Consider the following 19,028-nt stretch of genomic DNA (forward strand, 5'->3'; position numbering starts at 1 on the left):
GCCAATGATGAACTTCCTATTGTGTCAGTTAGAAGTGTCTAGGATGTTGATACTCTGGTTCAGATATAAGGTCAATTTGTACTGACTGCCGCTGTTTAAGATGATATAAATGACCTTTGTGTAACCTTGATAATAATAATGTAGCTGTGGAAACCTTTATCTATTTCTGTATGCACCTTCATGACACCCCCCTTTTTTACACAGAATTAATCTGTATCTTTATTATCTAAATGTCATTTTTTCAACACATTCTGTATCAAAAAGAGCAAGTATGAGCTTTATCAAGCCTTGGCCTCTTTGTATCAGTCATAGTCAGTTTTGATATTAGTTCAAATAACATAAAAGAAATGAACAATTTTGATCCCAGTATTTCTTTTGTGTATGTTGGGATCCAGCCATTTTGAAAAGGGGAGTTCCAACCATATGTCCCAATTCAATTGCATTGATCATAAAAAAAAAAGAGGGTGGGGGAGGGGGGGTAGTAGTTCCTCCAGGATCCGCCACTAAATTGGTGCCAATGATGGAATAGACTTCCAAGACCATACTTCAATAGGCAGTTTCTAATAACAATATTGTATGATGACATTTCAAATGCATGACTTATTGGAAAGGATTTAATATTAATTCCTGTGTTTTTGTTTTTTAGATGATGGTCGATGTGTTACCAACAGAGGTTGAGGATTTTCACCTCTCCTCTCCATTCTTGTCATCTGACTCTGAGACGGAGGATGATTCCAATGGTTCTTACAGATACAACTTGGACAGCGACACGGACATGTCTCCTGAATGTCTGGTAGGTTGAATAGTGAAAAATAATATTTTCTTGAGATACAAATTTATATTTTGCATTTTGCTGTTAGATGTAAACCGCAAAAAAAATAAATGTACAAGGTTTACTACAGCTTTTTGTTACTTTTGATATAAGCACAGGCATAAACTACCATAATAATGTTACCTCAAAACAGCTTCTTTTTCAAAATTACAGTATAGCTCACTCTGGTTCCCACAAAGATAAATGAACCCATATTACATGCATTATTGAAAAAAGTTATTTAAAAAAAAAAAGAGCTACTTATACCTCTGTTTGGTAAGAGTGTGGATTTTAAAGTGAGAGTGTCAGGGGCATGCTCTGCTACAAACAAAAAACTAGAAAAAAACCTTTTAACTGAAACTTTTTGATTTCCGAAAAACAGATTGCTCACTTTTTCCTTTAATCAAGATTCATTATCTTTTTTTGGTCAAAGGGAAATAATCAATACAAAATATCTCTGACCCAATACATTTTGCACTGATTTCTTTTTGACATGAATGTGCAGCAAAATTGAAAATGATTCATATAAAATGAATTATTCTTCAATGGAAATCTTCACAAAAAAGTTTTGGTCAGATTATTATAATAATGGTAAAATTGAACAGTTTTTCCATTTTTCATTTGGAATGTGTATGAGAAATTTAGACAAAAAGCTACATTTCAATACTGGAATTAAAAAATGAGTACTATAAAAAAAATTGAAAAATGCTTGTATTTGGTAAAATAAAACCATTTATGTTCTAGGAAAACACCCACATCATTCGTATCATCTATGATCAGTTTTCTTCTGGGAAATCAACATTGTTGTTCGTGGAAACAGCTGATGATTACAGATAACTTTTAACTGTCAAACTCATACACCACACATTACAGCTTTCATAGCCTTTTCTAATGTATACAATTTATGTTAGTTTTATCTATATTGGAGGTCTTCACCTGTAACAGTATAACAGTTTATCAATTAAGTCTTAATTGTGATTCTCTATCAAAACATTTATATATAATAGATCCCTTGATGAAATATGTTTACAATTTGCTTTCTTTGGAAGTACAGCTATATAAGGTGGAACTTTATGCCATTGAAAAACTAAAGGGAGAACGATTAAATGTCTATTTATTAAGAATAGTATTTAAGCACCATTCTAAACCAATAAAAAAACTTAAATTCAAGTAAGACTTTTAGAGTTATCTCCCATGTCACAATGTGTACTTTAGTCCAAGAATGCTGAAAGGGATAAATATTTTTCTATATATATATTAAATTTTGAAAGATTAAAAATACCACACTACAGCAATAAATTTCTCAAAGTCAAGATTTTAATGTGTAAACAAGTAATTTGAGTAAAATTTCTTCCTAAACCATTTTTGGGGGATAAATCTTGACTGTTATTACTTGTGTTAACCTTAATTTTTTCCTGTGAATTATTACTCGAAAGGTTATCTTTTCTGTAAAATCCATGTAACAGTCAATGATTGACCTTTCGTGGAAAAAATATAAGTCATTGTTAGTATCTCTGAGAACAAACCACCCCCCTTTTTTTTATTTTTTTCGTAAAATATTTTACATTAAAGCCTGATTCTTCTCTCAAAAACTTGAATTAAAACAATAATTTTTCATTGTAGACTGGTCCCTCTGTCATTGTGGTGTCGGAACCAGAAATACTATCAGATCTCAATATCAACAAGCTTCATGCTTTCACCGACGATGACGAGTGTAACCTTGACCTTGATGAAGAGAACAGTAAATGTGCCAAGTTTTATGAAGAATGGCGAGTAGACTGTCAGGTCAATGAGAGAGTGTTCACAGATTCTGATTGTTCAGACAGCGAGGATGAAGCAATCTATGTTAGACCAAAGAAACCAAGGAAGCGAGTTAGATGGAGAAAAAACGTTTTTTGTAAGTATCATAATTTTATATTATACCTAGTTTAGAAACAACACGTTTGACCAATATTAACATGCTGAAACCTTTGTAGGCTGTTACAAGTTTTGTGGTGAGAAGAGAAACTACAGTCCTGTCAGTGTTTTGATTGATTGTTGTTTACTTCATGTCAATGTTAAGGATTCAGTGTTCTCCCCAGATATTTCATTTAGCATCCTGGTAAACAGGGGAAATTAAAATACCATCTTGTTTCTAACATCCATAACATAATCTATAAGAAAACCATTTCAGATAGCATCACATTTTAGATTATAGCATCACATTGCCATGATGCTAAAAGGCATTGGGGAGAACACTGGATTATAATATTTGTATAGAAGCCTCATAGCTGAAAGGTTATCTTGAATTTGAAAATAAGTCTTGTTTATAGTAAAGAGGTAATGGCTATACAGTTGTATTATCAATGATTATGTTCACAACATTCCTACTTGTCATCAGTAATCTACCATAGGTAGCCTCCTCATTTGATTGGTTTCATTGGTATAGCTAGATTCTTTGGCCTTCAAAGAATTTTGTTATGATGGCACAAATTTGGTAGTACATGTATCTGCTAAATTGATCACTTACCATTGCTGAGAATCAAAACAAATTGCTGACAGAGTTCAAATTTTGGGAGTAAGCCTTTTTGAAATTGCAAAGCTTGAGCATTCATGTACTCAGACACATTCTTTTTTAAAATATTTTACCCTATGTATATTTTTACATTTTTAATGTGGTTAATTTATTGGTGTCTGAAACCAGAGAGCCCAAAGCAAACCATTGGCCTTGACAGTGAACTTTGGCTGGTAACTGACATAGTTTCTGTCACATATGAATTAAGTGTCACTTGTCATTTTTTCAAATGACCAGAGTGTGTCTTACATACTACTACAATAATTAAGTGCTGCGTTTAGAAGTTGACCACTGGAAAAAATCTAGTGGTATTCAGACATTCACCAATGGAACACCATGAGTGAGCTCTAAATTATAAAGCAATGAGTTGAGATATTTCTGCATGTATTACTCACATAATGTAACTTCATAATATAAAGTACAGCCTGATCTGTTGAGTATCATACAATTATCTTAACCCAACTGTAGGAGATGTTCCTAGATGAATGTCAGATTACAGTTAAAAATTGGCTTTAACAAAAACCCTAGAATTTGTAACAATTTTTTTTTATTAGAATTTGAACATTAATTTTTTAAATAGTTTCATGTATAAATATATTTTTTTTGGTTCTAAGTATCATATACATGTCTCTTCCTGGATAAATGTCCTGTAGAAGCCAAAGGTCAAAGTCACTTTGGCTGAAAATGTGTACCATTATTATTGGATAAGGAGAGGTTGCATAAATTTGCCCTTAGATTGATTGATTTCATATCACATTTCAATAAAAAGCAATACATGTTCAAGCATTGTTGGCAGCTTTAGATGTATAATGATTATGAAAGTGAACCTGGTTGAACACATGAAATATTTGCTACTGGCTATTTAATAAGCAGCAAACAATCAATATCTATATTTTTTATAAAAAGATAGTCAGCAAAAAGGTCAGAGATACACATTCCTATATTGAATGATCAATATAATTGTAGATGTAATTGTATACAAAACCTATTAAAATTTAAGCAAAGTTTTGAAAAAATTTAGATTTTCATTATCAGCCACATTAGTGGCGGATCCAGGGGGAGGGTTGGAACCTCCCCTTTTTTTGGACGATCAATGCATTTGAATGGGGACATATAGCTAGAACCCCCCTTTTTTTTTAAATGGCTGGATCCGCCCCTGCACATTGATACATATAGGGGGTCTCATTGGGGGGTTCCGATCCCGGATCCCGCTTACTGTTTTGTCAGATTCCCGTATGCCGCTTACACTATGTACGTAAACAATTCTCATTTTTTTGTCATTTCCTGGGTCCTGCTAGACCTCATTTCTCGTTTTCCCGACACAATAATTTGACTTTCACGTGTCATGCTTTCAAAAAATCGGCAATCCTGCGTCACACTTAGACCTGAATGAGACCCACCATATAGGCCACAGACACTCGATTCAGAATTTTTTTCCCTTATATACCTTTTATTCTAAGACGAGTGCCTATGATTTATGCCCATTGTAAAACATGTTTATCGAGTGTTTATCAGAACAGGCAGAGAAATATAATAATTGAAACACCTTTTTAAAGTCATATATTTCTGTTTTAATGTTACTCAAAACTGCCCTAACATGTACCCTTTAAGTTTTTTTTTTAATGAGAATAGTTTTACACAATGTAGACCTTTTTTGATTGACCTCATGACATTTAAGGTCAAAATTTACAAAGAAGTTTCATATCTTTAGCGCCTTTGCATCTTTCTTCTGGAATTACTACGCAAAAGCAATACACAAAAGACAAGCATTACTAATCTTTGATTTAGATGTAATATAAATATAATTATCGTAGTATCTTTTATAATAACACTTTAGTAAATCCTCAATTCTTAATATATAGGTCAATTTAGTGTATTGGATAAACGTTATTTTTGGAACTTTGTTGTATAGAATTTCATTTCCGGCTTCTGCACGTAAACACGCGGAGGCCTGTTTGTTCAATGAAACATGGAAAGAACAGAGAAGAAACGTAGTTTAGGTCTTGAACTTTTAATTCAAGCAGGTAAAAATCATAAAACATGATGACTGAACATATCTATGTAATTCTCCACAATGTGTAATGTCTGTTTATTTACGTTGACATTGTTTACCGTTATCCGACAACACCAGGAAGTGAACTTAAAAATCATTTCCTGTTTATAACTTCTGTTTTTACTATCTTTTCTTAACAATGTTATTAGACAAGTTCCACTTACAACATCTTCAGCTAAGACGGATGTCATTTTATATATAATTGCAAATTTACTTTATAAACCCTAGCCGGTATATTGTATATTATAAAGAGTAAATCGACGTGGTTCACAGGTGATACCACGTGCATAAACAAAACAAAAATACTTGTGTAAGAAAAGACACTGTTGACAGAAAAAAGTATTAAATACATCTCCACATTTGATTGACCAACTGTATGTTTATACTTTTTGATGTCTCATTTTTCAGAAATTGTAATATCCTTTGTGTCACCTTCATACAAAGAGGAGTTGCATAATCCAAACATTGAAAACTTTTTGTATATAATTTCTTCAATGTCAACCTCTCTTAATGTTAGAAAACTTTATACAAATAATGTTTTAAATTTTTCTTGTCATTTTTTGGTCAATACAAATCTTTACCATGTGTACATATCTGTTATTTTCTATTGATTTATAGGGTATGTTATTTTGAGAAAGGTCATCAGTTCTTTGTCAATGTTATATATATTGTAATTGAAAAAAAAATGTAATTCTATAATTTGTAGTCCTTCTTTCAATGAATTATCAACTCTTCTTCTGTCAATGCATGCACAATGAACCTCTTTTTCACACAAATATTTATGAAGCAAACTTTTTGAAGCAATTATGTACCTGAATACATTGTTTTTGAATTCAAGTTCAAATATGCTGAATGAAAAATTTCTATCTTAACAGTGCTGAACCCAAAATGTCCATAAAATATGCTATAGTAGTCGTAGGCATGAATATTTAGGGAAGAATGGGCAGTAAGAAACAGAAGTTGAACTATATTTTTATGGCCCAGTTTAATGTAGTCAATGGGGGCATCAAGTGTTACCCTTAATCTCTCTCCGTTCCATTTTCGTTATTGCACTCTCAACTAAATTTTGCCTTTTGCAAATTTTATGAAACTCGCTTACCATGCTTACCATTGCTGAGAATCAAAACAATATGTGGACAGAATTCAAATTTGGGCAGTGAGCCTATTTAACTATTACAAATTGCAAAGCTTGAGCATTCATTTCCTCAGACATTTGTCAGACACATTAGGGGGGTTCTGATCCCGGATCCCGCTTACTGTTTAGTCAGATTCCTGTATCCCGCTTACACTATGTAGGTAAGCAATTTTCATTTTTTTTGTAATTTCCTGTGTCCCGCTAGACTTCATTTCCCGTTTTCACGGCACAAAAATTTGATTATCACGTGTCACGCTAACAAAAAATCAGCAATCCCGCGTCACGCTTAGACCCCAATGAGACCCACCTTATGCTTATTAATTTATCTCTGAAAAGCAGTGTTCAAAGTGAAAATAAAATTTAGGTCTTTGATAAATATGTAAATCCATAGCCTGATTAATGTCTTATCTATATACCTTGCAAGGTTTTACTTTCTGTAGAACAGGAATTTGTGGTAGACAGTTGGTCTTTGGTGAAAAGTTCTAATCAGCAAGAGTTGATAAACATTGACAAGGGTCATTTTAAATTTAAATAATGCATACTTCTAAATACATGTCATAGAAATTAATAACTACAGGTTACCTTTATATGGTCTTCAGCAATAAACAAAACTCAATTATACTGACTTCCAAATGCAAAAAGAAAGTGTGATGCATGTCAGAATTGAAAGGGTCTTTCAGTAAATATTTTGGAACTGGCAATAAAATTTGGATGCTGGTAAATTTTTTGTCAACATCAGCTGGACAAAATACATAAATATTGAGGCTAGCTCAGCATAGTACATACAATGTAAGAGAAACCCTGTTACAAGTTTTTATGTCCTCGTTGCAGCAGAGGGGCAGTAAATTTTACCTTTGTCTGTCTACATACATACATTAAAAAATTAGTTTCTATCCAACTGCAGTTTGCCTCAAATAAATGTTATGAAACTTATTAATACTCAATTCTTATCCCCATAAACCAAGTTAAAATTGGGTGATGTCACTTTTACCGTTCTAGAGTTATGTCCTTTTATAAGGTTATATGCAAGCGGGCCCATCATCTGTGACCAATGGACATATTCTCCATTTATTTTAAGTAAATCATCATTACTGCATGTGGGTCACTATTGCTTTTATTTTATTCTATATATCTTAAAATGTAAATTGGTTGTGTAAACTGAATAATCTATCCCACACTTGAAGTCCCTTCTCTTTTATAAGCTGACACACATCTAAAATACACATTGGTGACATTGGTAACAAGCTTTAAGTTTTTTTTAGTTTGAGATTTGTTTTGAGAGGGCATCAACCAGTATTGTGAGAGGAAAATTCTAAAATCTATAATAATTCTTTAGTGTTTTTTGTATAACACATATGATGCACATTTGAAATATGGTACGTATATTTAAAATGCATACACTGGAAATATGTTGCTCTAATTAGGTGAATTGAAATAAAATTTTGTTAGTTGTATGTGGGCTGCAGTTAATGTTTAGGCCTGCAGGGGTCAGCTTATTGAAGTTTTGTATCTTCAGTATAACAAGGTGTTGTAAAATTGGCGTTATACCTTAAAAATCTTTCTACAATGTAAAGTAAGAGTAGACTAACAATTTTTTGAAATAAATTTTACCTAAGTAATTGTGCAATTAAAATACAACCCCTGTGAGAGTCATTTCAACCTTTCATATGATCATTTCAATAGGATCATTGACAGATGCTATGGATCTATTGATTTTCTGCCATCATCTGAGCATGCTCATTGAGGTTACTTCCTTGTCAATTTTGATTGGTCAATTTTGCTTCTGCAACCACCAATCAATGAAATTAATTTACAGTTTTTTTCTTGAACAGTTGTTAATTGACTAAGGGGAGATAATAGGTACAGTTTTAAAGCATTTGTGTCCAGGATTTTGGAAATATATTCTAAAGCCATTTGGAATTTTTTCTGTAGCACAAACTTTATACAGTTATGGTAAGAATTTTAATTACTTTTTTTTTTAGCAAATATTTGTTTAGGAAAGTTTGAAGTAGTAGTAAAGTCCCAAACATATATCATGTAGTTTTTAAGTTCTGAAACATGTAATATGTTGTTAATAGGTATTAACACTTGAGATACTAGAAAAAGGTCAAATTTACTACAAGTACTTGACCTATAGTATTTTGTTTTAAATATCCTCATATTGAACAACATATTATGTAATATAAACATTTTGCAGCATACAGTGCAAACTATTAATTTATTTGACATAAGGTTTCATTTGATTCAATCTGTTACATAGTATTTTTAGCATATCAAAGACACAGTTTAAAAGGAGAAAAAAGAATAGTTTTAAACTTTCATGCTCAATAAAAGAATTAAATGTGTTTTGCAGGAGCATTTGGCAACATGAATAAAATCAACATAAAAAATCATTTTATTTTTTTAATAGTGAGTAATAGAGCAGTTTCTGTTAAAAAGCATCACTACAGCAATTCATACATAAAGCACGTCATTTTAGTGTTACATGACTTAAATTCTTTCAAATCTGAAAAATTTATCATTCCCCCTTATATATTGTTTACTATCATTGACTATTGATCATGATTGATAAAAAATATCTTTGAATGGAAAATGGAAGTGCAAATAAGTTATTTTCTAGTTCCAGATCAGTTCTCTCATTGCCTCAATGATTTTTTCAAGAATAAAGTTAAGTCATGTAAGCAATGTATGCAATATGAAGTCACTTGAACTGATGTAAAAAATAATCTCAATTCTATTAGATTGTCAAGATTTGATAATTGATTTGCAGGCGCGGATCCAGCCATTTTAAAAAAGGGGGGTTCCCAACCCAGAGTAAAGGGGGGGGTTCCAACTATATGCTCCCATTCAAATGCATTGATCGGCAAAAAAAAAGGGGTGGGTTCCAACCCCCCCCCCCCCCCGGATCCGCCACTGATTTGTTTGTACTCCCAATAAAACTTCTTCAACATAAGAACTGAAACTGGCATTATATAAATAAATAAAAATATAAATATATTGAATTTATAAAGTAAACATGAACATGAACTACAGTAAAACTTAAAGAGATGTTTTTTATAGAAATGAATTTCTGAAGCAGACATATTTTTCTTTGCTTGATATATGTTTCAAGTTCTCAGAATTAGATGTTTTAAATAAGTTAGTGAATAAATCCTGACATTTTCGTCTTAAAAATAGCCTACCCTAAAGATTTTATTGTAATTTTTCATTAAGCACTGTTAAAGTCAGATGTTGGTTCTATAGACTCAATGTAAAAAAAAAATCCCTACCTACCTACCCTAACTATTTCCAGATGTAACTGAAACCACATATCCTATTTTATTTGGCCTTATTATAGTGTATATAACTGTAAACATGCTAATTAAACAAAGTGCAATTCAATTTCCTGATTTTCGTGAGAAAAAAAATTAATGCTAAAATGAATTGTTGCAAATATTCAAAATTGGATCTTTTTTATTTAACAAGTAAATTTGAAAATCTGGAAATTAAATCGCCTCAAATGGGCTTGAAAGGGCTAGATGTGAAATAAAGTGTCCCGGAAAATAAGTTAGTTTTCAGTATTCTTTTTTCTACTTTTTTTGTCTTGATTGTAAGGAGAGTAACACAGTGAAGATGTAACAATCCTAGATATCATATTGTCGGCAATTTAAACATGTTCTGTCTGAAATTAAAGTTTTTTAAGACTTCATTAATTTTGTCAAACATTATTGAAATTTTAGGAATTATGGATAGAAGCTGCTTCACAATCATGAGATAGCATCTGGGGATATTTTGAAAAGAATTTTTTTATTAGTAATTTTGTTGTATCTTACAGATAAATGGATAAATCGTTGGATAAGTTACTTATTAGTTATGTTTACCAGTAAATCACATTTTAGAGTTCTGGTTTTTTATACATCAATAACGTCAAATCTTAATAGATGGTAAAAGAACTTCAAAAGCTTCTTCTTGATCAAGATATAGCATCTTGAAAAAAATTTGAATTTGAATTTTCCATTTTCCATTTATAAATTATTCTTTTTTAATTTAATATTTATAAACAGTCTAGGACTTAAATTTTAAAAACTTCAATAACTTTTCAAAACGGTCATGGAATTTACATTAAGATCTCTTTTACAGACCTTTGGTGGATCATAACACAGCTATTTATTGTGTATCTAAATATTTTTGGCTGTCAAGTATTAAGAATTTGTATAACTTTGTCAAACCTTCATAGAATTTTATCAAACTTAGAAGCTTCTTTGTATACAAGAGATATATATATAGTTCTCAAAGCAAATCATCTGTTTTTGTTTTTATCTTTTTATTTTTACTTTGGCATTTTTCATTTTTTTTCATTTCCACTGACAGTAGCAGCTTTGTACATGATATTACCATATTCCACTTTATCATTTATATTGTTAAAAGTATGGAATTAAAAGTACTCATGATTTAAAGAAAATTAAATACTAGAAACTGTGTAATTTATTAATTACTTAAGATTCTATGTACATGTACTAAGGAAGATAACTCCAATTCTAAAATTAATTTTTACAATCAATAACATAATGTCATTTCTAAGTAGGTGGGAAAAGTAGTTCTCCTGTGAACAGGGTATAAGATTAACAAGTCAAAAGTTTTTTCTTCTCTAACCATATCATAATTTATCTATATAACCTTATAATTTGAATTATATATGCAAATACATTGATTGTTAGCAATCAATCATTTCATCTTTTATTATCAGTCTACACGAAATCATTTCCTACTACTTGTCTGAACTTTAAAAAACAATATTCCAACACTTTCCTCATGTGTCTAAACATGCAAGGACTTACTAGTCTAAAATTAATTTTACTAGTCTGGGTAAATTTGACTTGACTGTCAGTGAAGATTGAAGTAGTATTTATCTCCATGTTTTTGTTTGTACATTTAAAGGAATCATTATGTGCTGTATCAAATCAATAATAAAATATAATTTTAAGCTTTGTGCTGCGATGGTTAAATGCTGTAATGTATTATGTCCACATATTATATTGCAACATCAATTATAAATACATACAGAATTAGACATGAAGCAACAATTTTATTGCATTGACAATAAATTGATAGATTGGTCTTTACACTCAATACAATTCATTCAATTATTAATGCTATGATTGGTTCTTTTTTTAGGACAATGTCTTTTTCTGTGAATACAAAGAGAAGATAAAAAAAACTCTATATAATGATCTTTTTTCATGGATCATGATTAATGAAGATAGCAGATTTTTCTCTATTTTATGTGCATACCTGGATAAAGGCCTGCAACTAAGAAAATCAGAAAATTAGTTAAATACTCTAAAATATATCAAAATTATCTCCCCTTGACCACTGATCCTTTCTTCATGCATTTGAATTTGAATTATTATTTTATGTTTCTTTAATCACTCTGTAATGTTTATGTCATGTTGTAATTAATGTTATGCTCTTAATGGGCTCTTTAATTTGGAAAATAAAAAAAATATTGTATATTGTATTGTATATATACATGTACAACTGGAAATTTCCTGACATTTTCAAACAACTACAGAACTTAATTGTTTTGAATACTTAAATAAGTTTTTTTGCTCATTGTGATGAATAGATATAAGACATAGATTTCTAAATGTTTTAGAAGAAATTATGTAAAAACAATTATAATATTTTTCAAACATACATGTTCCTGCAAAACCTTTTTGAAGTTGTATGACTTGGTCAATGTAAAGACTTTTACTTATTGTACAACAATTTTATTATAAGAAAGTTTTTCACCAAACACTTTTTAGTGACCACAATCTTAAAATTGAACACTGGATGTGGGATTTTGATGCTGTGTGGAAGACCCATTGATGGTGGTTGTCTCTTTGACATATTCCCCATTTCCATTTTCAATTTTAATGTTCCTGAAAACAAGGTACATTTCCTCTTAGAGCGTAGTAAGAACAATAAATTAAGATTGGATCTATTTAAAAAATTAAAATGGGAAGTAAATTTATGTTACTTCAGAAAATGCTATACCCTATATTAAAAAGCATGTGAAACTAAAGGGCTATTTTTTAAACCGTCATTAGAACTGAGGACAGAAGCAGGTTAATTTTTCATGTTTTGTATACCCGTATATATTTCTTGACTGCATTTATAATTAAAATAACCTGTTGACTTCAGCTTTTAGATTCAAATGATTTCAAGAAAATTAGTACAATGTACAATCTGACTAAGATTCTATTAAAAAATGTTTTTGTCTACAATAAAAGACTGGTTTACTTAGTCAAGTTCTGAGGTTTAATTGATTGAGCATCAGATTTAAAACAATCTTGTAAATGTGCAAACTTACTTTTTCAAGATAAACAGATTTATTCTCTCTGTAAGAACTTTTATAGGTTTTATGCATAGTTACAATGTATGTGACAAGGGAGACAATCCTAATCATTTTCAGTTTAATTACTTGTTTTTGAACAGGATTACTCCCCTTACATCATGATAATATTATAGCCTTGCTTTTACCGTTACATCAGACTGACCAGGTGTTAATGATGTTTTCAAAAAACACATTTACTAAAATCAAGGACGATTTTAATTTGTTTTTTTTTACTGTTAATTTGCCTTGGGAGAAAAAAATAAATGTCATGTGTATATAAGCTGGTAGAAAATGACACGTTTAAAATAGGTGTTAAACGTCCTTGTAAAATAGTGTTTTATTACACTTGTACTTAAAAAGTATGAAATGGAATCTTGGAAAATTTAGACTGTAGTTTAAAATCACATTTTTCATATATATAATTTATTTAGCTTAATTAAGATTTATCCACTGTTAAAGGGTATTCCATCAATTATTATTTTGCCCAAGATCTCTTTTTGTATCATATGAAAAATTATACTGGAGTTGCTTCCCTTTGCCTAGGAAACTGAATTTAATTTTTTCCCCATAACTTGTATGAAGGTGGCCTTGACCAATTTTTTGGTGCTGAAGGGTCCTCAAATATTGAAAAAATATGTTTTCTAATTCCATTTGATGAAGACAGTTTAATAAAAGTTTCTCTGGTGCAATAATATTAAATGTCAACCAGTCACATGACAGTATTGTTTTATTATTGCTTGACTTCATTATCCTCATCATTGAAACATTATTATGGTATTTGAAATAAGAATTTAATTGGAGATAGAACGGAACTAAATATTGATTATTTGTATCTCCCATCTGTTGTGTAAGGAGTTTATTGCAGATCTATTTTAAGAATCGCTCCGTATGATATTAGATAATAATTTCCCTCAGATGTTGTAAAGATTGAGAGTTTTGTAATAATTTAAAACAAAAACTTGAAAATCCTATTGGGGTTATACATCATTTTATAAAATTCTTGTTTGTCAAGGTTTTATCAAGTCTTAAATTGGAAGGGAAACCATGTTTTTTTGAATGATGAATCCACTGTTTTGCAAATGATTATTTTGGTTTTTTTTTACCTTTCAAAATCTAATTTTGTTAGAGATGAATTAAGCATACTTGTGATGAAGAATCCCTAAACATTTATTGTGAAATGTTTAAACAAAATGTTAAAACAATTTTTTTCTAACAAGTTTTTTAATTGTTTAATTCTAAGCAAAATCTGTATTCTGTAGTGTGATTCGGCTGGTCCATTGCTATGAATTTTGGAGAAAAAGATTTTTTGTGTTGTTTTTATTTTTTTTAGAATTCTCCTTTATGTCCATGGCTTACACCTTCCCCATTTTCATTGAAAAAAGAAAATTGATCCATAACATGTAAAATATTAATAAAAAAATCTTTTAAATTATGCAAAGAAACACCAATTTAGTGCTGGCTATTTGAAAATGAATCTTTGTTTTTTTTCAGCATTTCTCATTTTACCTTATTCTATGAGTGCTAAGTAAGGTATTCTATTAGGTATTAGTTGTGAACATTGTTTGACATAAATATTTAAAGATTATTATGTCAGTCAGGGGTACTACTTGTACAAGTTATTTTTATTTACATAAAGAAGTAAAAAAAAATATAAACATTTAAGTAAATAAATAATGTTTGAATAATCTCCCCTTAATTTTCTCAAACATTTACTTGTATAAGTAAATTTTTCTTACAATCCCACAAAAGTCCTCAAGTTTTGAGATGTAAATTCATGCCTTTAATGATTTTTCCCAGGTTTGCTCAATTTTTTTTTATTATAGTTCAATGTTTCATCTCATTAATTCAACAAAGAAACTGATTGAGCAAAAATCTTAGGTATTTGTGCAAGGCCTTCAAAAATTGCTCCTTGGGGTCTTGTAAATGAGCAGTGTTCTGAAGATAACAGACAAATGGGATTTTCATTGCCAATGAAATTACACTTAAATGATTAATAAAGACATCTGCAAAGGGCAGATAATTTAAAATTCTATAAGAGCAAAGAAATCATAAGAATTCAATAAAAAAAGATAGGATGACTTTTTTACTTCTACAAGTAAAATAATCTGGATGTCTATGGTACATACCTCAGCCAATATTTTTTTTTTACCTATACAAGTAAATAAAATTCACTTGTATAAGTATCCTACAAATTTACTTATATATTAATATTACTTCTTCAAGTATTTAAAAATAACTTGTACAAGTAGTATGTACCCCTGACTGTATGTCATAGCTAATTATATAACTACTGGACAGCTAATTCAGATGAGTTATGCTTTACTACAATGGTGTGCATGAAATCTGTTACATTTTAATGTGTTTTAACAAACATTATATCATATCCAGTTTTAAGAAAAATCTACTCATGACTTTTAAAGTCTTAGGATCAATAACTATTATCATTTTTCTTTGATATATTAAACCATTGCAAATTGTCATGGTTACCAGACTTAATCAATGAAAATTATTATTTAAAAGGCTTCTAATATCAGAAGAATATTTAAGGCTTATCCTGTTTTAACTCGTGTCACGACATTTGTTTCTGTTGACTGAAAACTCACAAAACATTGTTAATCTGTAGGTGCATTGTGTTATTCACTGTTTAACCAAGTTAATTTTTATTCAGTCATGTTCAGTCTTTTAAATTTCAGTTACAGTATTTTGGTTTTAGTTGCTCCACTCCTTCTCTGTGGTATGAAGAAATAACATCTACAGTAAAGTTCCTGATATAAATATATATAAGCTTCTTCTCTAATAAATGACTTCTGCTTTTCAATGAGAAAAAGGGGGTATATCTTAGAAAAGTGTGTTCATTTTAGTTTTTCTTGTCATACAATTTTGATTTACTTAGTGCAGCTTTGAAACTGAAAAAGTCTCCATAAATTTCTTCATTCCATTGATTATGCATATCAGATAATGCTAGCAAAGAATGGTGTTCTGAATAACCTTTGAAAATCAGTTAATGTATTTCAAAGTTAAGTCAGTTTGAAAGATTCTCAAACAAACAAGAATTTATACATGAAAACGACAAAAAAGATATCACGTACATAAATGAATATTAAACTTAAATCGATCTTGGTTTTACTGATATTGTTTTACATAAAGATATTCTACTTGCTTATTGTTGTTACTTTCTGTGTCATTTTGGTCTCTTGTGGAGAGTTGTCTTATTGGTGATCATACCACATCTTCTTTTTTATATTATATAATTTAAGGTCCCTATACTCAAGTCACTAAAGTAAAGCATGAATAGTGTTAGGGACTTCAGGTTCAGTTTACAATTATGGTTAGGTTGGAGTTATAGCTAAGTTTATTATTTATAGAGCTTGTTAAGTATAGATTTGTATATATAATAGGTTTGGAGGCTGGTTTTCTGACAGTAGGTTTGCACTTGAAGGTTGACTTATGCAAATTTGTTATATATGAATGAACAAATATTTTAATATTCTAGTGATATATAAAAAAAAAATCATTGATAATGAATCAGGAACAGCTGAACACTTATCCCTCGCTCAAACATGTTATAACACAAGACTATTTTGCTTAAATAGACAATTTCATATTGAGCATTTAACCTTAATAGCCTCTGAGGCTATTCATTTTTGTATTTACCTACTAAATGTAAAGCTTTTATATAGTATACAGTAGATGTTTATCATGTTATTTTAGTCCTTTAAACCATTGTAGATTTATTTTGTTCGAAATGACCCAAATATTGGTCGGTGTGTCGATGGTTCAACAACCCGAGGTAGTAAAACAGATATTTTTAGCTACAAGTGGCCTTAAGGGGTATCAACTGGTTTCTAAGTGCGATAGGCATGTTTGTTGTAAGTAGCCTAAAATAATTGGGTGTCATCTTATTAAAGGAAATGACAAGAGGAAGACATTCTTTTCAAGTACCAGTTTGTTAAAATAGAGGTTCATAGGGGGGAATTGGGAGATTTAAGTACTGATTGAAAGAGGGATTCAAGTACTTCATAAGTAAAAATTAGGATAATTAGGGAAAATTTGAATGCTTGTGAGATCTCTAAGTAGAAGAGAGTGACTTTGTTAAAAAAATGTTTAATGTACTAACTACTTGTTAGAAAAGAAGACATTTGGCTTTTAAACCTATTGAAGTATATATTTAAACAATGTGCACAGACAATTGCCTATTATATTCCCTATATACAAAGATATTTTTACAATGTTGAACTCAGAATCACCTCAATTAAAAGTCACATATAAATGCAACTGTTCAAGTTGTTGACCAGAATCCCTACTTTCATATCAATAGAAAAATATACTTTGGCAGCATTTTCTGGATAGTTGTTTGTCTGTTGTTGTGTTTTGCCTTTGTGCATGTTGTGTTGTCTGTTGTTGTGTTTTGCCATTGTGCATGTTGTGTTGTCTGTTGTTGTGTTTTGCCATTGTGCATGTTGTGTTGTCTGTTGTTGTGTTTTGCCATTGTGCATGTTGTTTTGTCTGTTGTTGTGTTTTGCCATTGTGCATGTTGTTTGTCTGTTGTTGTGTTTTGCCATTGTACATGTTGTGTTGTCTGTTGTTGTGTTTTGTCATTGTACATGTGTTGTCTGTTGTTGTGTTTTGCCATTGTGCATGTTGTTTGTCTGTTGTTGTGTTTTGCCATTGTACATGTTGTTTGTCTGTTGTTGTGTTTTGCCATTGTACATGTTGTGTTGTCTGTTGTTGTGTTTTGCCATTGTGCATGTTGTGTTGTCCGTTGTTGTATTTTGCCATTGTGCATGTTGTGTTGTCCGTTGTTGTGTTTTGCCATTGTGCATGTTGTGTTGTCCGTTGTTGTGTTTTGTCATTGTGCATGTTGTGTTGTCTGTTGCTTTTTAGCCATTGTGTTTTTCGAATTTGTTGTATTACTTTATTCATTGCATTGTTGGTTGTTTTTTTTAGTAATTTTGTTGTCTGTTGTTTTTATAGCCATTGTGTATTGTTGTTTTTTAGCCATTGTGTATCGTTGTTTTTTAGCTATTGTGTTGTCTGAGGTTTGTTTTTCTTTTGACTAAAGTTTTTCTATTGTTACCTTGATACCCTTCTCCCCTTCTGTGTATGTGCCTTAGGTTTTGCGTTTGCTTGTGTATTACAAAAATGAGAATATAGATCATGCCCAGGTCAAGTTTAGTGTTTCTAGGAAGATGAATTATTTTATTTACATATATAAGGTGGTGCAATAAAGTCATTAGTTACTAAACTTGTATGTCAAATATATTTATGGCATACATGTATCTGGAAGATATACATGTACGTAGTAAAAGTCAATGTTTTCAGAAATTGTTTACAGACATGTTCAATAATTGCTATTTCAAATTATTATTTTGTAGAATAAAGCTATTGTGAAGAATACAGCTAAAACTATCTACCATTTTTTTTTCTGCAAATACTAACTTTTTGTATTAGCCTTTTTTTTTAATTTGTTTATGACAGATATCAGTGCAGAAATGTGACAAATATAGAAATAGGTTATCTAACTCGGATTATAGTTAAACATCAGTATTTATTGAACTTAGGTTTGTAATAATCAAGAAAACATCTTTAATCCTGCCAGACAAATGGTCATTGAAAAAGTTACACAAACAACAGGTTGTCTCAGTTTGCTATATTGAACAGACATGACATTAAACTGATGAAATCAGTGATGAGTGTTGGTATTGGACTCAGTATTTGACTCGATATTTCAATGGGGGAAAAAGCAACTTAATGCACTAAATGTATAGTACTTCTGTACATATATGGTAACTTGTTTACCTATTATTATAAAATGGTTTTCCCTGCCAGATCAGATAGATGCCATTATTTTTTTTTATAAGTATTTGACTGGGGAAAAAAGCAACTTAATGTACTAAAAGTATAGTACTTCTGTACACATACCATGTATGTATGTGAAAGTGGTCACTGGTTTTACCTACTATTATTATATGGTTTTCCCTACCAGATTGGTTAGATGCCATTATTTTTTATAATTCAAAGTATATGAAGCAGTTCTTTTTAATTGATTTTATATGGAAATATGGTTGTGAAAAGAATAATTTTCTATTAACATTAATTTTTAATAGATAAATAATA

The 19,028-nt window shown here is 30.4% G+C and overlaps 1 protein-coding gene across 16 annotated transcripts in view; it reads left to right on the forward strand.

Annotated features, from left to right (window-relative positions):
* LOC139486769 (ETS-related transcription factor Elf-2-like) overlaps positions 1-19,028 on the forward strand; it is a 110,358-nt gene that overhangs the window by 57,244 nt on the left and 34,086 nt on the right. For all 16 annotated transcript variants that reach the window (XM_071271715.1, XM_071271723.1, XM_071271716.1 and 13 more), the window contains 2 exons: positions 647-793; positions 2,435-2,708. In XM_071271715.1, the coding sequence (XP_071127816.1) occupies positions 647-793; positions 2,435-2,708 (421 nt within the window). The remainder of the gene's footprint in view (positions 1-646; positions 794-2,434; positions 2,709-19,028) is intronic.

Source organism: Mytilus edulis, chromosome 8 (genome assembly GCF_963676685.1).
Source record: "Mytilus edulis chromosome 8, xbMytEdul2.2, whole genome shotgun sequence".
In the NCBI taxonomy this organism is placed as follows: domain Eukaryota; kingdom Metazoa; phylum Mollusca; class Bivalvia; order Mytilida; family Mytilidae; genus Mytilus; species Mytilus edulis.